General features: G+C 34.5%; 1 protein-coding gene across 4 annotated transcripts in view; it reads left to right on the top strand.

Moving 5' to 3' along the window:
- UGT2A1 (UDP glucuronosyltransferase 2 family, polypeptide A1, complex locus) overlaps positions 1–18186 on the top strand; it is a 63412-nt gene extending 45226 nt beyond the window's left edge. For 2 of the 4 annotated variants that reach the window (XM_011927082.1, XM_011927081.1), the window contains 5 exons: positions 6857–7005; positions 10468–10599; positions 11589–11676; positions 12136–12355; positions 16949–18186. In XM_011927082.1, the coding sequence (XP_011782472.1) occupies positions 6857–7005; positions 10468–10599; positions 11589–11676; positions 12136–12355; positions 16949–17228 (869 nt within the window). In that variant the 3' untranslated portion in view covers positions 17229–18186. The remainder of the gene's footprint in view (positions 1–6856; positions 7006–10467; positions 10600–11588; positions 11677–12135; positions 12356–16948) is intronic. The other 2 variants (XM_011927083.1, XM_011927080.1) reach the window with 2 other exon arrangements.
- Positions 18187–22542: the final 4356 nt, after the last annotated feature.

The raw sequence follows: 22542 nt of genomic DNA, 5'->3' as shown, positions 1-22542 counted from the left end.
AAAACACACACAAACCCCCCCCCAAAAAACAGTGGTTTTCTTTTTTAACTTCACTGATAACATTTATTCTACCTATTTTAAAATTATTTGCCAATTCTGCTAAATAATGGTTTTGCTTTCTAATTTTTATATACACAGCTCTCATCTAAATACATCAACTGAGGTAGGCTTCCACTCCACCCATTATTTTTGAGAATCATAAAGAAATGTGAACCAAAAAACTAAAGATTCTACTGGGTGTGAAAAATATTAGCTAATTTAACTTCCTAACCAGTGGTGTGTAGCTATAGCAGTGCTAGCAAACTAATACAAGAACTAATAATAACAAAAGTTTATTTTCTTACGGTTCTGATGGTTAGACGTCCAAAATCAGGGTTTGCCAGATCTGTTTTTTCTTGACGCTTTTATGGTCACTATCTTATGTTCTCATATAGCTTTTTCTCTGCATATGGACGTTCCTGGTGTCACTTCCTCTTCTTGGAAGAACATTAGTCACGATGAATTCAAGACCCACCCTTGAACCATGTTAAGCTTAATTATCTCTGAAGGCCCTATCTTCAAATACAGTCAGGCTTCATATACACATTTTAGTGGAATACAATTCAATTCATAACACTGACTTATAAAATAGATTATTTAAAGTTTATGTTTAAAGTTTTAAAGGGTGCATAATGTTAATCGGTTCATAAGTCAACTGAAAAAAATATTTGTAATAGATATCACAGGAAAAAGGCTTAAATTACCTAAAATGCCATAACAGTTACAAGTCAAGAGGATAAGTGGCCAAATAGAAAATGAAATGATTTGTACTCTGCCCCAGAAAATGTCTGAGGGTAAACATTAAATGACTAAACAATTTTAGGGTGCTTCATGCTAGAGACATAAGGACAATGAATTAAACGCAACTTATTTTTGGTAATAGCAGAAATGGAACAATGCAAGATTAACCCATGAACTTTAATTTGTGCACATTTAAAAATATTTTATATATATTTTAAAATATGCATGTATTTTCAGCTTTTAGAAACTATATCAACTTTGATAATATATGAGTGTAAAGTTTTGCCTTCAGTATTAGAAACATGATGCTTCCGATGGAAACCAGAAGCCTGACTGGTTTTAACGTTTTCTCTAAAAATTTTATAGGTCTGCTACTTATGTGTTATTCCCTCAATAATCTATTATTTAGTTTTTCGAAATGTATACAAATACATGGGTAAAATTTCTACTTATGTGCAACATTAGTGTAGAGATACAGTCGTGTACTTCCCTTTTATTTTTTCCCCAAGTTGTATAGACAGTTTTCCATCAGGTGACTACATCATGACATTCTGTCAAATGGCAATTGGCTATAGATTTTCTTTTTTTTTTGTGGAATGCAGTGAACATTTGTTATGTGTCTCCTGTTCCATAAGAGCAATTGTGTTTACAGGATATAAGCCATTTATTTTTACCCAATAAATATAGGTATAGGTATAAGTGTAGGTATAGGTATAGGTATTGGTATGGGTATGGGTATGGGTATAGGTATAGGAAAAGGTATAAGTGTAGGTGTATGTATAGTTATAGGTATGAGTATGGGTGTGGGTGTGGGTATAGGTATAGGGATATATATAGCTATAAATAATCTCATCTCAGAGAGATTATACTAGTTTATACTTTCACGAATAGGGTGTTGTATTTCCCATTGTTCTGCAAACTATTCAATTCATTTAATGACCTTTATTAACAGTTGTATGGAGATATAATATACACGCTTTAAAATTCACAGTTTAAGTCTACAGTTCAATGATTGCTGCACCTGTAATCCCAGCTCTTTAGGAGGTCAAGGTGTATCACTTGAACCCAGGAGTTTGAGACCAGCCTGGGAAACAGAGAGAGATATCATCTCTACATAAATAAAAAAATAATAATAAAAATAAATAAATGAATAAATATTAAAAAAAAAGAAAAGAAAAGGAAAAAAAAGAATAGCTAGGTTTGTGGTGTGCACCTGTGTTCCCAGCTACTGAGAGGCTGAGGTAGGAGGATTGCTTGAGCCCATAAAGTCAAGGCTGCAGTGAGCTGTGTTGGCACCACTGCATTCCAGCCTGGAAGACAGAGAAAAACCCTGGGTAAAACAAACAAACAAACAAACAACAACAACAAAAATTCTTGTATATTCTATATAAGCCTGGGCCAGTTTTATATATTGCAGATATCCTTCTATAGTTTATGATTGTTTTCTCATTATCTTTTAATGTCAGATAATGAATTGTAGATTTTAAATTTAATGGAAGGGAATATATTAATCATTTTCTTTATAATATTTCTTTATGCTCCTGAGGAAATCCTTTTCTACTATGACATTTTAAAAAATATTTCTTATGCTGTCTTAATGGAAGCTATGGTTTTGCTTTTACTTTAAATATCTGAATTTATTTGCAATTATTTATTTTTTACAAAAATTATCGGACATGGTGGTGTGTGCCGGTGGTCCCAGCTACTCAGGAGGCTGAGGTGGGAGAATGGCTTGAACCCGGGAGGTGGAGGTTGCAGTGAGCTTAGATCATGCCACTGCACTCCAGCCTGGGCAACAAGAGTGAAATTCTGTCTCAAAAATCATAATAATAAAATAAATTATTTTTTGTGTGTATTTTGTAGAGTTGAGTTCATTTCTTTGCGTATTTTTCATTTTTTCCTTCTTTCCTTCTTCCCTGACTCCCTCTCAGCCTATTTTATTTTTTTCACCTTTGCACAAGTGTAAGGAGTTGTCCCATCACTATTTATTGAAAACATTTTTTCCTGCATGTCTGCATCTTTGTCATTCATGAATTTCATTACTTAAGTGGTTTTGTTTTTTTTCACTATCTTACCTGCTTTCCTTTATATTAGTTCTTGATATCTGATAAACTAATATTCTTTCCCCTTGTATCTCTTCATCTGCAGTACCTTATTTTTGGCTCTTTGCTTTTCCATATGGATTTTAGAATCACATATAAAGTTCTACAAAAATTGTAAAGATTTATGAAATTTGTAATTTTGAAATTTTAATAAGTTTTTAAATTTTTAATTTTTTAATTTTTTTAGACAGAGTCTCACTCTGTCACCCAGGCTGGAGTACAGTGGTGTGATCTGGGCTCACTGCAACCTCCACCTCCCAGGTTCAAGCAATTCTCTGCCTCAGCTTCTGGAGTAGCTGGGATTACAGGCACCCGCCACCACGCCCGGCTAATTTTTTTGTACTTTTAGTAGAGACTGGGTTTCACCATCTTGGCCACGCTGGTCTTGAACTCCTGACCCTTAATAAGATTCATAATTAATCTATAAATTGATTTTAGAGAATGAACATCTTTATGAATTTTGATCTTCTTATCTGTGAGCATGTTAGCTCTATTTACTTTTTTATTGTGGGTTTTAATATAATTTTGTAATTCTAAGCATGAATAGAGTATGTAACTTTTGTAAAAATTATTCCAACTTTTCAAGTGGAAATTTAGATTTTAAATTAAATTTTCATCTACTTGTGCACAGAAATTTCAGTTGCTATGTTACAGTTTTGCAGTGAGCAAAACTAAAACTTCTCTTGCTCATTCTGAAGATTTATCTGTATATTATTTTGGATTTGTTACATAACATGATATCAGATAGATAGATAGAACTCCTAAATCTTTTTTATTCTAAAAATTGTTTTTCTTGTTTAACTGCAGTAATGTAAAATATTGCTGAATTAAAGTTGTCACTAGTATATACCACTGACTTTTTTCTCATCTTGATAAGAATGCTGTTACTATTTTAACATAAAGGTTACATTTGATAAAACTTTTTTTGTTTGGAGTGCCGTTGTTGGTGTAAAGAAATTATTTTCTATTTGTAGTTTACTAATAGAATTTGAAGATTATGAACAACTGTTGAGTTTTTATTGCTTGAGATGAGAAGATTTTTCTCTTTTTACCTTTTAATAAAGTGAACTTATTTATTTTTCAATTTTAAGCTGTCATTTAATTGCTATAATGCGTCCAACTTTTTCATATCTTTTGTTAAAATATTACTAGATTTAGTCAGATAATCATTTTAAGCGTAACAGCATCTATTTTTGAGTATGATTGACTTTTAATTTGATTTCTATTTCAATAATATACTTTTTATTGATTATATTAATTATTTAAGTTTTCTCAGTTTTACTCTACCCTTTAAATTCTCAGGTTGCATGGGTGTGGTGGAGTTCTCTTTTGCCTAAGAGTAGGAGTCTCTGAGGGCCAGACTACTATGAATGCTGCTGCTCCTCTGGACCTGGCCACCCAGAGGGCTCTCAGCCTACAGACTGGTGCTAGGGAATGTCTGCGAGGGATGTGACCTGTCCTCTAGTCTCCCATCAGTGGATACCAGCCCCGGCTCTGACAGGGGTGGCAGGGGAATTACATAGACTTTGTGAGATTCCTTGGTTATTGGCCTTAGCAATGCTGACTTTCTCAAATTACTGTGGTAGTAATGTACTGGCATGTGGACTAACTCAGGACCTCCTGGTTACCCAAAGTGATGCAGGCAATAGTGATAGCGGAGGTCATGCACAAGATTTTTTCCTTCCTGGTGTTGTGTTATTCTGCCTGCAGATGCTGTAATGGACTATCAGTTGGCCTCTAGCCAGGAGGAGGCACTTGGAAAAGAACTCCAACTGTAGTGGTAGAAGTGAGTTTTGTGTTTGCCTTGTGTTACCCAGGATAAGTACTCTTGGTTGGGGGTGGGCCATGGAGCTCCCCACATTCTCTGTCCTTTCTGTTAAGCTACCAGGGCAGGTGCAGGGGCAAGGACAGGTGGAGACTGGGTCAGTCAAGTCTGTGCTCTGGCTCCCCCTGTGTAGGCATGATCAGTGGTCACAATGAGGATCAGAGAGAAGCTCTCTGTCTGTTGGGGTAACATTCGAGGGAGAAGTGCAGCTTCCTCTGCTGCACAGAAGAATCCACATGGGGAGTATGTGTAGCAGCAAGAAGTAAACCTCACCTGGCTCTTACACACTTGGCAAGGCAGGTCTCACATTTGCAGTGTTCCGCTAGCATGAGGTAACTGGATTCCAGGCACACTACTCTCAAAACTCAAAAATGCCCCAGGTCATAAGCCTTCCCCACTGATATGGTTTGGATCTGTGTCTCTGCCCAAATCTTATGTCAAATTGTAATCCCTAATGTTGGAAGTGGGGCCTGGTTGGAGAGGATTGGATCATGGGGGTAGAGTATTCATGAATGGTTTAGCACCATCCTCCCTTAGTACTGTTCTTGTGATAGTGAGTGAGTTATCATGAGGTCTGCTTTTTTTTTTTTAAGTGTATATCACCTTTGTCCTCACTCTCTCTCTTGCTCCGGCTCCCGTCATGCAAAACAACCTGCTGCTCCGTTGCCTTCTGCCATGATTAGAAGCTTCCTGAGGCCTCTCCAGAAACAGAAACCACTATGCTTCCTATACAGCCTATAGGACCATAAGCCAATTAAACCTCTTTTTTAAAAAAATAAATTACCCAGTTTCAAGTATTTCTTTATAGGAATAAGAGAATGGCCTAACACACCCACTGAGATATAAACTGTTGCTTTCAGGCCATGCTCCTCTGAAGCAGGGGTGTCCATCTCCTGTGGCTGTGGCCATAGCACACTTCCTACTCATTCCTCAATTCTGACCAAAGGGAGTTTGTCCCCACTCAAGACTGTATTGTGATTCTCACTTGGGAGTTTCTCTCAACCTGTGACCACAACCTGAGTTAGTTGGCAGACTTCCGCAAGGTCCCTTGTGATGTAGGATTAGGAGTGACTTTTCTCTGTTCCTGCTGGAGTCTGGGGGTGCACACAAACCATGTCCAGATGCTGCTCTTTCTCATCTATTTCCCTCTGCTCACTGAAGCAGCTCCAGTACTGGGTATGGCTAAGGCATTTCCCCGTGTTCTGGATGGCCAGGTTTCCCAGTGGAAGTATGTATCCCATAGGCAGTTTCTCCCCACTCACACTCTTGGGACTCATAATTTTTCACGTGGGTCACAGGATAGGCTGCTGCCCACCACTTTTTTCAAAGAGTTTATGATTACTTTTGTTTTTTTGTTAAGTTTCTGTGTTGCTTCTTGTAAAAAAAATCACAGCATGAATCTCTACTCACTATACTGTCTTTTCAAGTGGGAGAGGCATGCTAACAGTGTCTCCAGTATGCTGTCCTGGGGAAAAATGTTATCTGACATTTAATTGAAGAGAGAATATGAGTGTTAAATTTGTCAGTATTTGCAGTTATAGTTTAATTTTAGTTGATTTATTATTGTGAAATGACATTTACACATTACTTCTTTTTCACTAACTAAAAATCTTCCCTCCTTCCTTCCTTTGTCAGGCCCCACTCTACTCTCTCTCTTCTTCCCTGTCTCCATTTCTCTCTCTCTCTCTCTTCCTCTGTCTCTTTATTTCTACCTCTTTCTTCCTTTGTTCTCCCTTTTTCTTGCTTTTGTCTCTCTCTCCTCCTTGCTTGCCTGCCTGCCTTCCTTCCTTCCTTCCTCCCTTCCTCCCTTTTCTTCTTCCTTCCTTCCTTCTTTCCTTCCTTCCTTCCTTCCTTCCTTCCTTCCTTCCTTTCTCTCTCCTTCCTTCCTTCCTTCCTCCCTTCCTTCCTCCCTTCCTTCCTTCTTCCTTCCTTCCTTCCTTCCTTCCTCCCTTTCGTTCTTCTTTTCTTCCTCCCTCCTTCCTTTCTTCCATCCTCTTTAATTTCTCCTTCTCCTTAATATATAAACATGGTAAGTATTCTAGAAGACCTAACTGAGTTTTTTCCTAATAGTTTTCAGGAAATTACTGGTAGTTTTTTTCTCCTCAGCAAACATACAAGCTAATTTTGTCCATTCCACTTTTTTCTCCAGGAAGACCCACTACCTTGTGTGAGACTATGGGGAAAGCTGAAATTTGGTTAATCCGAACATATTGGGATTTTGAATTTCCTCGTCCATACTTACCTAATTTTGAGTTTGTTGGAGGATTACACTGCAAACCTGCCAAACCTTTACCTAAGGTAGGTCTACAACAGTGGAGGACTTTATGCTCCTCATAATAAAATACCTAATTTTCTTTTAAAGTTTATAGCCTCAATAACAAATAAATTTTGTTGGACATTTCGGTTTGCTACTCCACATCTATTTTCCTCATGATAGAGGTCTCTTATAAGTAATATTAGGTGTTTTGGACTTTACATTGATAATTTAAACTGAAGAATAAAATGATTCAAGTTTTGTGTTACAAATATCAGTGTGTCTACACCTTGATGCTGGACCTGGGGAGATAGAAAACCAGATCATAGAAATTACTAAGGAGACTGCCCTAGTCTTCTTAACAAGACACATAGCATTATGAACAGGAATATTTACCAAATTTCTTTTTTTTTTTCACTTTTTTTTATTATACTTTAAGTTCTAGGGTACATGTACACAATGTGCAGTTTTGTGTTACAAATATCAGTGTGTCTACACCTTGATGCTGGACCTGGGGAGATAGAAAACCAGATCATAGAAATTACTAAGGAGACTGCCCTAGTCTTCTTAACAAGACACATAGCATTATGAACAGGAATATTTACCAAATTTCTTTTTTTTTTCACTTTTTTTTATTATACTTTAAGTTCTAGGGTACATGTACACAATGTGCAGGTTTGTTACATATGTACACATGTGCCATGTTGGTGTGCTGCACCCATTAATTCGTCATTTACATTAGGTATACCTCCTAATGCTATCCCTCCCCCTTCCCTCCACCTCACGACAGGCCCCAGTGCGTGATGTTCCCTTCCTGTGTCCAAGTGTTCTCATTGTTCAATTCCCACCTATGAGTGAGAACATGTGGTATTTGGTTTTCTATTCTTGTGATAGTTTGCTGAAAATTATGGTTTCCAGCTTCATCCATGTCCCTACAAGGACATGAACTCATCCTTTTTTATGGCTGCATAGTATTCCATGGTGTATATGTGCCAAATTTCTTAAGAGATAAAAATGTCTTCATGAAAACTCTTGGGTGAATTCCACATAACTTGCTGAGTAAGAAGTCACTATTGAAGAAAGACAATGAAATGAGGCAGGGCTCTTAGGTTTTAATCTTGAGAATTTATTAGATAGTTGTGACTTCTACTGTCAGGAAACAATTGGTAAAACAAAACAAAACAAAAACTCTTTTGCATTAACAATGGAGAGTTAGTTTTTGACCTATTTACTTTAAGGAACCAAAAGGATTTTCGGTAATTTCTAGAAATCATTTAAGTAGTACAAAGTGTAAATCCAAGCAGAAAGCATTTAGAAATAGATTAAGATTCATCAACATAAAGTAACTATTATAAAACTGAGAGACTCAAATATTGTATTGGTTCTTTATAAATATAATGTCAGCTTTTATGGCATCAAAAAGAAATTGTATATTACAATATGAAGTCTTCAGAGAAGAAATGTGGAATGTAAGAAATGTTATATAGAAAAAGTTATACAGAAAAAGAAGCAAAATAGACTACAGGTCCACATGGTAGGAACAATGTATTTAACTATCAATAGGGAGTGAGGAAACAGGCTGTTATTTATTTGGTTCATACACAAACAAAAGCAATCTTTTTAGAAAGTTCCTGGTTCCCATAAGAATACTAAATTTCTCTTTAGGGTAAAAGACATATTTAAGTTTAAAATTTTATTTCAGGATTCTAAAAATTTTATTTAAGGATTTTCTTGCCAGTCAAGTTATGACTGCAGGCAAGCTCTAGTGAATGTTTACTATAGGAGATAACGTACCAATATCTAAATAAAGACACAGAAATATACATGACATATCCATAGGTCACTGGATAATAACCCATGCCACACTATTATGTTTTTCCTCCCAAACCCACTTTTTACACAAACACACACAAATACACATGCTCTCACAATTTCACAAAGACAAATCAGTCATGTTTTACAATAGCAGACATTATGCCATTACGTATTCAATCAATTTAAATATTGATATAGGCTTCAGAAATATCAATACCAATCATGGATTATGTTGATGATAATTATGCCAATCACTGGATACACAGAATACAAAAGTAAGAAGAGACTGTCAAGTGAAAAATCCATATCAGTATGGTAGATTTGAATGTGTGTGTATGTTGTGTGTGTGTGTGTGTGTATTATTTTAATTAATGAATACCTGTTTGGAAACTAAATCAATATGGCAAAGCACCAATTCCTGGGACTTCAGAAATATTCTCCTGCCATTAAGCCAAAAATTGCAATCTATTTTCACTTAAGATACTACCCTCCCCTAATAATTTAGCTAGTCAGAAACTGATCCATCAGTGATTCCAGTGTGATCATGACAAATATTTGCACATGGAATGCAGAATACATCTCTATAAAGTAGCATTCACATAGATTATGATGTGAAAGGCCTTAATCTCAGATTTTGCAGTATCAAATTTGCAAAACTATAAGTAATGACCTGGGGAATTTTATTGGCAGAGAAATTTATATTTTACTTTTGCTTTAAGGCTCAAATTAAGGGCACATAGCTAACATCACACTCATGGCAGCTTATACATCAGGAAGACGAGATGCACTGTCTCATAAGCATCATTGTGATTATAGTTGGAGATGCACTTTGTTGTCTCGTTCTAAAATATGTTACTATTAGATGACATTTTACACAAATTTTTTCTTAGACCTATTAAACAAGGAAGGCATAAACTTGACAAAAAGATCTTGAATGCTTAACAGAAATCAGTAAATTTATTAATAATTGATTAGATACAACTGGCATGCTAATAATTTTAAAAGCCTAACTCAGTACCCTTTATTGGGCTTCCTTCCAAAAACCGTTTTTATGAGTTTGCAAACATCCCTGTTGGTTGGTTAAATTAAGCCTTGTGGGTAGCCATTTCAGTTACCATGAGAAAGGCTGTCTCTTATTTAGTGTTCATTTCTGTCATGGTTTTGGTTCCATGCTTGGATTTGTAATCACTGATTTTATATTTAAGTTATACATTTCAGAGACATGTTTCCTCTTAAGGAGACTAGATCTGACTGGGTACAGTGCCTCATGCCTATAATTCCAGCACTTTAGGAGGCCGAGGCAGGTGGATCACTGGAGGTCAGGAGCTCAAGACCAGCCTGGCCAACATGGTGAAAACCCATCTCTACTAAAAATACAAAACTTAGCCAGGCATGGTGGCATGTGACTATAATTCCAGTTACTCAGGAGGCTGAGGTGTGAGAATCACTTGAACTGGGTAGGTGAGTTTGCAGTAAGCTGAGATCACGCCACTGCGCTCCAGCCTGGGCGACAGAGAGAGACTCTGTCAAAAAAAAAAAAAAGAAACTAGATCTTTCTACATGACAAAAGACAGACCAGGTTAATAATTTCTCTGACATATATCTTAATTTAACCTACTTAAATGTGTAAGTAAACTTATTTTTTCTTATGATGCTATACCTTTGTAATAGAAAATATATTATGTATGCAGGAAATGGAAGAATTTATCCAGAGCTCAGGTAAAGATGGTGCTGTGGTGTTTTCTCTGGGATCAATGGTCAAAAACCTTACAGAAGAAAAAGCCAATCTTATTGCCTCAGCCCTTGCCCAGATTCCACAGAAGGTCAGTACAGCCTGGGATCCTGGTACACAACCTTTTACTAAGGGGAGACACAGTGTGTCTAGTAACGTTCTTTCCATATGAAAATTGAAACTCATTATACTCTGAGTACCATTAGTAACAGTTGTTAACTAAAATTGTGTAATATATTAAAATTATGTACATTAGCACATTGAATCATTTCCCTACTGAGCCTTGGCATTATTTTGGGAACACATACTTTTTTGAAGTCATTTATTTTTAATGGAATAGAAATGAAAAGTTTAAGCCCCCACTGAACTTTTACTATTTGAAATTTTTTTGTTCTCCACTGACTACTTTCAAAACTTCTGAAGTTTGTTAGCTCCATGGCCCAGGAAAAGAGAGTATGTATACACAAAGCAGGGAGAAATCATGCTAAAAATGTAATTCAGATGTCTAGGTTTTATTACAACTCTTATCAAAATGTAGTTGGTTTAGAAGTAGAAGTCTAGATTCAATTAGTCTTTCTAAGTTGAATAATCTCTAGCTAAAAACAATTAAAATTCAAATATAATAGTCCAACAACATGCATTTTCTGATTTATGTTATTCAATTAACCTTAATTTTTATCTCTACAATTTTGCATTACTATTCTTTTTATACTTCTATTCATGAAACATCCTAGGACTCTCTATATTTATGTATTGGTTAAAGTACATAACATGCTTCATGATTTTTCTCCTCCATGTTGTGATTGATTAAACTGGTCCTGTTTATGTTCTATTTCTTCACTTAAAATCTAACTTCCAAAAGCTTTTAAGTGATAAATATCAAAACAATAATACTATACCTAATAGATTATTAGTACAAGACTTTACAAAAAGGTAGATATAACAGTCCTACTATATATCTCAACGTTTGTAAACTTCTGCTTACATAATTGCCATCTTCCATGTAGCTGGCTAAATGATTTCTAAATAATTCTACCAACTTAAAATGTCCTTGTGTTTTTCTTGCAAAATTTTCCACAGGTTTTATGGAGATACATAGGAAAGAAACCAGCCACATTAGGAAACAATACTCAGCTCTATGATTGGATACCCCAGAATGATCTTCTTGGTAAGATTGTGGGGGAAGAAAAGCTGTACAGTAGGACAATAGACAAGTTAAGTAACTGTTTCATAGCAAATAAATTCCATAAATTTTTAATAATTTAAAATTTTGACACCCAATTTTAAAGCAGATGTAATTACATAATTGGTGGTTAATTTTATAGATTCATACTTTCTGTTTCACAAAAGAGCATTTTCAGTTAAGATTAATTACACTTCAAGTTTCATTTTCAGTTCAGATACCATCTCCTCAGTAATATATTCCCAGAAAATGCAAATGCTGTTAATTACAGCTTTTTCTGGGATCATAGTTTTCTGAGAGGGCAATTCCCCCTGTGATCTGCTTTTGTAGGAAACGTATCCTTCTTTAGAGAGTTATGTTACAGCTTTTGGACCCCTTCTGTCTCTCAAATTCTGCTAATGTGTTATTATTACACACCCACTTCTCACTCCATCCTCAAATCAGGTCATCCCAAAACCAAAGCTTTTATCACTCATGGTGGAACTAATGGGATCTATGAAGCTATTTACCACGGAGTCCCTATGGTGGGAGTTCCCATGTTTGCTGATCAGCATGATAACATCGCTCACATGAAGGCCAAAGGAGCAGCTGTGGAAGTGAACCTGAACACAATGACAAGTGTGGATTTGCTTAGCGCTTTGAGAACAGTCATTAATGAACCTTCGTAAGTACTAAGCCTCCTAAAGATTTGTCTAACAATAATTACATTTTTTAAATACCAGAAAATGTACATTCTTTAATACTTTTGTAATTATTTTCCAATAACAACCATAACCTGTCCAATATAAAAACTATTTTATTTGCCACACTGCTGAAGTGATTTCCTGAAATCAGAAAAAAAAGAAAATCCTAAGACTTCAAATATTCTGTCAATATTTTTCAAAATAAAGAATGGTATGATTATATAAATTCTCATTTTTTTCTGGGTAATCTGCTTAATTTTACAAACTAATTTGTAAGTGTGTACATATTATAAACTAATCGGTAAATACAAATTGAAATGATAATATGCCCACTAATAATCATTCAGAAATAAGTATTAACACTGGGTATTTACCATTCTATACCTTTCATTAGTGTATGTATACACATAGAAAGAAAATATATAGGGTAGTGAATAATTGTTTAAATATTGATGGGTACTATCTGTGATATTTTAAATAAAATTTAAGTATAATTTTATCTGATTTAGCTTTTAGATTGAAATGAATCTATAAAATATATTGAGCTATATATAGACACATAGCTTAGTATATAATATGTATGTCTTTATATATAGCTTAGTAGATTGTGTGTGTGTATATATATATAGGGAGAGAGACATATACACACACACTTGTGTCTTATTTTTTTTCTCTGAAAGATTTCACCAAAGCTAGGAAATAATTCGATATATGTATATGTAATTTTGAGTCTTTATTTTTGATGATATGTTTTAATTTTAGCCACGTATAGTTCAACTCCTGCTTTGAAATTTATCTCTATTTCATTCCAAATTTGTATTACTTATATTGTAATTTTACTTTACCAATATTTGTAATTTTTTCTCACATTTAGTCTTTTTCCCATATTTTAAGTGACTCAGTGTTCACCACTGAATTACAGATTATTTATTCTAAAATATTTAGGATTTATTTCTTGACTGATTATCTCACATGGAATTTTATTTCAATAAAGACTTGGATATTGAATTCTCCGAGATAATGTTTAGCAATATTCGCTCACTGCTTTGTTATGAGAATGACTTCTATCTGAATGTAATTTATTTAGCTCTTGCTTTCTTGCCTTCAGACCTGTGGAAATATTACTCATGGCCTTCCAGTTTAAATTGTGCTATAGGATTTCTGAGTCCTGCCTGACCATTTTATCATTTTGCTTTCTTTTCAATTTACTTTTTAAAAATCAGAAACTCAATTATGGTGTATTCTTACAAATTATTTTATATATTTTTCTTCAGTTATACTGTGTCCTTACAGCACTGTTAATCTAGCATAAAAAAATCCAGTTTTTCTTTTCAGAAATTAAATCTTTTGTGTATTATTTCTTAGAATACCTTTTATTTCCACTTTTTATCTTTACTTCTGGAGCACCAGTTTAGTCTTCCCTATGAAAAAATATTTTGGTATGTTTTCCTCTATTATTTCCTAATTGTTCTAATCAATTTTGACTATTCTTAATTCATTGAGATTGCCTCAAATAGTTCATAAATTAGTAAATTTATTATTTTTACCATGAGCATTGCTTGCTATTTCTAATTTCTTTATTAATTCTTTAAACTGTCATTTTTAACAACTTATTTCATCAGCTCACCTATCTCCTTATCACTTCCTCTTGCTTTATAATTCAATTTTGATAATGTATTCATTACCCTCTCGCTGCTATTATATTTTGAATCTCCTCTTCTTTGGACTATACGCCATACCTAAATGCATTTTTAGTTTCTCATTTATTTTTCAATATATGTAAGTGGTTATCAGGCTGTTATTTTTTCTTGGTCTTGGTGTTTGCTCTGAATCTGGGCAGGTGCCTTAAACTTGCTTCTATGTTGTATTGGACTTAATTGTTTTCATGCAGAGTCAAAGCTTGAAGAATAGATGTAATATTTCATTCAGTTTTCCTGAATGCTGAGATTCAGGAAGTAGAGGAGAAGGTAAACTCGGATGGAATTTAGTGCTTTTTCTTAATGGAACTAACCTGCTTAAAAACATCTATTCAGTGCCCTTTGCCAGGCATTTTAGACACCGGGGCAAGTGTACTCATTTCAGAAAAGAAAGACATTCAACACTTGGTTTAGATTCATACCGTGTACTCATTTCAGAAAAGAAAGACATTCAACACTTGGTTTAGATTCATACCAAGACTCAGCCCTGGTTGTCCACTTTTGCTTCCCATCCACATTCAAATTAATTGACTTTTATTAATACATACATGTTGTATAAGTCATAATTTTAGAAATCATAATTCAGGAGCTAAGTGGTGGGTTAGGAGCTTCTGCAAGACTCAGTATGAACTTTTTTTGACTTCAGTGTCTAGTCAATTAGACTATTACAAAATTGTTAGTGGCTGACAGTTTGGTTCATTTTGTTAATTTTCAGCATAGGTACGGTCTGTGATTCTCTTTAACTCTAATGCTTAAAATGATCATTAAATATTATTATTGACTTGAAAACTGTAAACCAAAAATAAAATTCTAAGCCTCCCACCTAATCATCTGAATGAACTTCCTCCTCAGCCAGGGCTCCTTTAAATTTAATCTTAAGAGTCTGTTTTAGGCCATGATGGGAAGTGAGGATCAAACATGCCTCAGTATACCTCTCTGGCATTAGCATCAACACAGACTTTAAGTCTGATAAGAAACATTTCACAGCCTATTCTCTCTGAAGCCTACTACCTGAAGGCTCCCTCTGCAAATAAGGACTTGGGTCTCTACAATCCTTTATCTTAACCAAGGCATTGCTTCCCTTTGATCGCAGGTCTTTAGACAAACTCAACCAATTGTCAACCAGAAAATGTTTAAATTTACCTGTAGCCTGGATGCACCCCCACTTCAAGTTGTCCCACTTTTCTAAACCAAACCAATGTATTTCTTAAATGTATTTGATTAATGTTTATGCCTTCCTAAAATGTAAAAACCAAGCTGCATCCCCAAAACCTTGGGCACATGTGCTAAGGACTTCCTGAGGGCTGTGTCATGGGCCACGAACACTCATATTTTGCTGTAAATATCTTCAAATATTTTAGATTTTGACTCATTTCATTGACAAAAATATTGATGCCAAAACCAAGAACTATAAATACTGTTAGAAATTTCTAAATAAATGCCTAAAAATTATTTAATTTAAAATATCATCACCCTAAACCAAATACTACCTCTGGGAACACAGGGTACAGTTTCGAGTATACATATGGATGTGTTTGTACTCCATTCTGTTATTCATTAAAGCAATTAATAAACATTAACAATTACATTTGAATAGACAATCATAATCTAATTATTCAGAATATTTTAACATGTCAGTCATAAAACATTAGTGTATAATAAAACATGAAATAATGAATTTTTTAGTATGGTCTTTATCCCACATCATTTATAGGAAAACATGTTTTCTTCTTATTATTTTTTGATTCACATTTACAAATTTATTTATTGTCTAAAGTATATTAGGATGATCCATGTGAAATTACCGTCTTGACCTTACCTAAGGTTCAATGCAGTTGAAAGTATGAATATTCTTTTTCACTAGACAGACACACACACACACGCACACTCTCAACACATGTAAACTACTCCTGCTGCTTAATCTAGTGTACCATGTTCTTTTGTAAATGATCACCATATTCCCCATTCCCCAGTCCTAACAATGTCCTGCCAACACCAGGACATCTCTACACAAACCCTTTACCTTCTCTCATCTTCATGAATCCAGGCTGGAACTTTTATTCTAGACACCAACCAAAATGAAACCTACTAACTTTGGTTTAACAACTGGGGAAACTGCAAGTGAAGACATAATTTGCCTTTTAAATATGTAGATATCCATCCAATATTGTTTGAGAAGCCATTAGAACTGTTATGTCTGTGACTATTGCTATTGTGATGGCAAGTTGATTAAGAGCTCTAATTCTAGGGAGATGTTTCAATTGAAACATCAAAGTTCAGGTACTTGGATATGCCACTTCTTAAATCACCAGAGTAGTTCTGTTCAGTCTTCATGTTACAGATACAGACACTGTCCTTTTCATCACAAACATACAAATGTGTGCCACAGAGTAATTATCACAGTGCCAACATCTTAGAACTGTCAAATGACTCACTAATGCTGACTGCCAATGTCCTTTGTCTGTCATATGAACTAGCCAGACATTAGAGGATATGCTTATGTATGTGTTAAGTGACTTTTATCACACCATATTAGGTTATGAACCATCTTGGTCTTGGAATCATCCTGCACAGTATAATTCACACAGTATCAAAATTACTTTTGGAAAAATTATGATAAATATATATGTTTACAACTGGCTTACTCTACATTTTTATATCGACATTTGATCATACTTGTGTTAAGAATATATTTCCTCCACATCTTCCCTTTCGTAACTCTTAAAATCCTATGCACTAGCAAAGTTCATGCAAAAATTATTTCTTTCTCAATGTAATTACGGCCTTTAACTTGTATAGCAAATATGTATCACGTTTATCTTCAATGAGAATGAAAACAAAAATTATCTAATTTCTGCCTATTTATTTGTCTTCTAGTTATAAAGAGAATGCTATGAGATTATCAAGAATTCACCATGATCAACTTGTAAAGCCCCTGGATCGAGCAGTCTTCTGGATCGAGTTTGTCATGCGCCACAAAGGAGCCAAGCACCTACGCCCAGCTGCCCACAACCTCACCTGGTTCCAGTACCACTCTTTGGATGTAATCGGGTTCTTGCTGGTCTGTGTGACAATGGCTGTATTTTTGGTCATACAATGTTGTTTGTTTTCCTGTCAAAAATTTGGTAAGATAGGAAAGAAGAAAAAAAGAGAATAGGTCAAGAGAAAGAGGAAATATATATATATATATGTTTAAGTTTGGCAAAATCCTGAATGTTATAGTCCTATTAATTCCAGCCAAAAGGATTTTAACAAACACACATCTCCCATCCTGTTTCCAAATTTTCTGTTTCTCTACCTGCAATAAGCCTACTGATAAAGCATAGATTTTGGCATGATTATCATTAACTTGTGAGTTGTAGTCTTCTATTTCTCCTTTATCTCTCCCTGCTGACTATACCCTCTTCCTTTCACTGTTCTGACACACAGATACTACCTAATTTTAAATATGTTCTATTCATAGTATCAAATTATTTTATTGTTCACCTTAATTAATGATTAATATTATGCTGAATCCTGGTAATGCATACAGTGTAGATGGAATTTGATAGGTGTAAGGAAGAGTCAAATTCACAAGTTTTCATATACCAAATAATTCAGGGATCCACTATAGGACAGTAGTGTGTTATGAGAAAGGTTATGATTTGCTTGTTTTAATAAAAATAAACTCTTCAGCGTGCTCAATTTTGCAGGAGTTAGAGAATGAATTTTAAGTGTGATGTGCATCCTTATTTAATGTCTACAAAATTTTCATTGAGCATATCCAGAAAATCACGGTGTAACTTGCCTGCCTTTCTTCAACATATATTCTTATATAAGCTGTAGTGGAAGATTTGGGTACTGTCTTTAATAAATAAATCAATTGACTCTTTGATTTCAAGGAGAAAGTTCTGTATTATATGTTGAAGGTGAACAGATCATATTTAGATGATCTAACAAAGAGAAATCTAGAAAATAATTAGCAATTTTATAAAATTTTTAGTTAAGTGTACAAATAATTACATTAAACATTAATTATGTTTAAAAATCACTAATGTTCATAATATATAATCACTATTTGTAACCGAAAGTTTAATTTTATGGCAAAAAATAAAAAATGCTTACTTGGAATTTGAGGCCATTGCATTATTTTTGTCTTTATCATCCACAAATTTAAATTTATCAATTATTTGTTATGCTATGTATATAAAAGACTAAGAGTTTGACCAAGGATATGGCATAATAAATTTTTACCAATGGAAAGCACTAGTTGAAGGCAAATGCTTTTACTTGATTCAGCTTTGCATTAATTTAATAAATATATTAAAGATTTTGCTTTATTTACCCTTTATAAATTTAATGACATTTCTAACTAAAGTGTTAATTTAAATATTTGAAATTGAGAAGATAAATTACATTCATTGGCTTGGTAAAATTTTTGAAATTCTTCTTTCTTTTTTCAATTTTACATTATTTTAAGTTCCAGGATACATGTGCAGGTTTGTTACATAGTAAACTTGTGCCATGGTGGTTTGCTGCACCTATCAGTCCATCACCTAGGTATTAAACCTAGCATGCATTACCTACAAGCATATAGCTAGGCATACACTCAATTTTAATAGTTTGTAAAATCTAGAAATATAGCCAAACATAGAGTCAACTGATATTTGACAAGAATGCAAAACTATACAATGAAGAAAAAAATAGTCTCTTTAACAAATACCAGTGGGCAAACAGATTTATCAATATTCAAAAGAGTAAAATTGAACCCCTTACCTCAAGCCATATATAAAAATGGACTCAAAATAGATGATTAAAAAAAAATCCAAATGTAAAAGCAAGAACTATAACTCTTAGTAGGAAGAATATGGGTATAACTTTCTAACCCTGAATTTTGCAAAGTTTTTAGATAGGACACCAAAAGCAGAAGCAATCAAATTAAAATTGATAAATTGGACTTCACTGAAATTAAATTTTTTGTACATCCAAGAACACCATCACTAAAATCTGAAGGGAAACCAGACTTTGCAGGGTATAGTTGCAAATTACATACATGGTAAACGACTTGTGTAAGAAATTTATAAAGAAAGCTCACAGCTCAGTGATAAAAAGAACAAATGACCCAATCCAAAAATGTGCATAAGATCTGAACAGGCATTTCTCTAAGGAATATGTAAACGTCCAATGAGGACAAATGAACAAATGTAATGTCCAATAAGACCAAATGAGAAAAATGCTCTGCATCATTAGGTTCAACATTATCACAGGAAAATGTTAGTAAAAATCACAATGAGATACCACTTCACTCTTACTAACACGGCTATTATCAAAAAGATAAATAATTAAAAGTGTTGGCAAGGATGTGGATAATTTGGAATCTTCATACTTTGCTTGTGTGAATCAAAAATTATTCAGGCATTTTGAAACAATCTGCCAGTTTATCAAAAGTTTACACATAGAGTTACAATATGACCCAGCAATTCTACCTCTAGTAGTATACCAGAGACAAATGGGAATGAGTCTATACAAAATTAATACGTGTGTGTTGATAAACAACATCTTAACCAAAACTGGAAGGAAATCTACAGTCATCATCGATAAGTGAATAAACAATATGATGTAGAATATTATTTGGCAATAAAAATAATGAAGTCTTGATGCAATCTATACCATTAATGAAACTTTTAAAAACATTATACTAAGTATAGATGTCAAACAACAAAGATCACATACTGTGTAAGTCCCTTCATATGAAATGCTCTTAATAGGAAAATCGATAGAGATAAAAAGTAGGGGAGCCGGGCGCAGTGTCTCACGCCTGTAATCCCATCACTTTGGGAGGCCGAGGGGAGAGGATCATGAGCTCAGAAGATGGAGACCAGGGTGAAACTGCCTCACTACTAAAAATACAAAATTAGCCGGGAGCGGTGGCGGGCGCCTGTAGTCCCAGCTACTCGGGAGCTGAGGCAGAAGAATGGCGTGAACCCGGGAGGAGGAGCTTGCAGTGAGCCGAGATGGCACCACTGCACTCCAGGCTGGGTGACAGAGCGCCAGACTCCGTCTCAAAAAAAAAAAAAAAAAAAAAGAGTAAGTTAGTGTTTGCCTAAAATGGAGGATAAGGAATGGCTAAGGGTACAGTGTTTCTTTTGGTGGGTGATAAAATACTCTAAATCTTGTTCTAGTTGTTGAGAAATTCTATGAATATATGATTAACCATTGAATTGTATATTAAAAACTTTTTTTTGGAAGACAGGGTTCACTTGTCACCAAAGCTGGAGTGCAGTATTGCAATCTCCACTCACTGCAGCCTCAACCTCCTGGGCTCATGACGTCCTCCCACCTCAGCCTCCCAAGTAGCTGGGACTGCAGGTGCACACCACCACAGCCAGCTAATTGTTCGGGTTTTTTTGTTTGTTTGTTTGTTTGTTTTGTAGAGTTGAGGATTCACTGTGTTGCCCGTGTTGATATCAAATCCCTGGGTTTAAGCAACCCACCTTCCTGGGTTTCACAAAGTCCTGCGATTACAGACTTGAGCCATTGCACCTGGCCATTGAGTTGTACACTTCAAACTGATAAATATATATGTGTTTTGTATGCGTACAAATTTTTTACATACAAAAGTATCTTGAATGGTAACATCCAAGAAATGGTAATTCAGCTGTATAATTTATCTTCAGTTCTGTGTCAAGGAGACTGCAGACAAAGAAGTCTCCATTTGTCACTGTACTTGACACTTCACAAACCTCTTACATGACTTAGGTGTCTAGAAAACATAAGTTCAACTCTTACTGGGGAGTAAAACACCTGTAATTTTAAAAGACACATTAACACACACTTGTAAGCATGAGATCATCTGCCTTTTCTTGATCCATTTGCCATCCAGAAACTGTGATTGTTCAGATAATGTATTTACTTTGACATTGCTGTGGTTTGAATGTGTCCCTTCCAAAATTCAGGGGTTGCCAATGTGACAGATTATGAGGAGGGACCTCTTAGAAGTGATATCGCCTTCTTCGTTAATAGGATGAAGGTCTTTATAGAAGAGGATTCAAGCAGCATTCAGCAGGCTTGCTTTTCCACCACATGAGGATACAGAATTGGTCACTTTTGCCATTCCACTTTCACCATGTGAGGATGCAGCAAGAAGGCTTTCCCTAGATACCAACATCTTGCTCTTTAACTTGTCAGCCTCCAGAACTGTGAGAAAACAATTTCTATTCTTGGTAAATTATCCAGTCTCATGTATCTTGTTATAATAGCAAAGCTGCGTAAGCCAGATGTGTTGGAGTTTTCTTTTAAATTCTTGATGATTTCTCCTTAGTTAGAAGCAACAGCAATAGCATAGAGAAATAAGCATTGCAGTTAACTAGGATGCCTGTGAAATGAACTTCAGTTTTGCTCCCCCTACAGTTGAGTTGTTACTTTAGGTAGAGGAGTTGTGGAAAGGTGCTGGTAAAATATAGACATTGGATCAATATGAAGTGAATTGAGAACTGTAATGAAGTGAATTGAGAACTCATATGAAGTGAGTATTGAATAAACTTGTACAGAGAGGTCATGCAGTGACTGTTCTAGACCTTTGTTTTCCATTTTCCTTGATCTCCATAGACTATCTACTATTAAATTTGAACTTTTTAATACATGTTGCACTACAGATGGATTGTAGAATTTTTTGACAAGATAGATCAATGCATAAAAGATATGCCCAAAGATACATTTTGGACAGATATGGCACTACTATGAAACAATTATGGGGATATTCTGAATGTCATGAAAATCTTTGTAAAAATTTGGTTTTGAACAAGAAACTTTAAAAAAATACAAAATTTGAGGTTTGATGTCATTCTTGCACATACCAGTGGTCTCAGTGGTGAGCTTCTGACTGAGATACTACAGCATCATTTTTGTACAGTTTCTGCTTCTTTCCTGGATACATACTGGAGAAATATAGTGGAGGACTTCAATTACCTCTTTCCTACATGCATGTTGTTCTGTCAAAATTTTATAATCAAATAACATAAATGAAGAACACAATATATATATATATGTGTGTGTTTTCTTTTGACTCTTGGTTTCAAACATTCATTAAGAAATGGGATCACTTTTATTTATTTATTTTTTTTTTTAAGAGCTAAAAGCCAATATTTATTTCACTGGTGTTAGTATAATATATCCTTTACCATCATTTAACTTTTAGTCTATTTACATCTTTATATTCCATTTTTTTGCAGGTAACATTTAGTTAGGTTTTGTTATTTTATCAAATCTGACAGTCTCAACCTTTTAATTTGAGTGTTTAGGTCATTTACATTTAATATATTTATTAATATGGTTCAGTTTAAATCTATTATCTTTCTCTTTGCTTTCTGTCTAATTTATTCTCTTGTTTTTTTCTTCTACCCTCTGTTTAATTAATTGAGTACTTTCTGTTATTCCATTTTATATATATATTTTTTTATTATACTTTAAGTTCTAGGGTACATGTGCATAAC

Source organism: Colobus angolensis, unplaced genomic scaffold, assembly GCF_000951035.1.
Source record: "Colobus angolensis palliatus isolate OR3802 unplaced genomic scaffold, Cang.pa_1.0 Scaffold70, whole genome shotgun sequence".
Classification (NCBI taxonomy): domain Eukaryota; kingdom Metazoa; phylum Chordata; class Mammalia; order Primates; family Cercopithecidae; genus Colobus; species Colobus angolensis.
The sequence above is the reverse complement of the archived record's forward strand: the minus strand, read 5'-3'. Positions and strand labels throughout refer to the sequence as shown.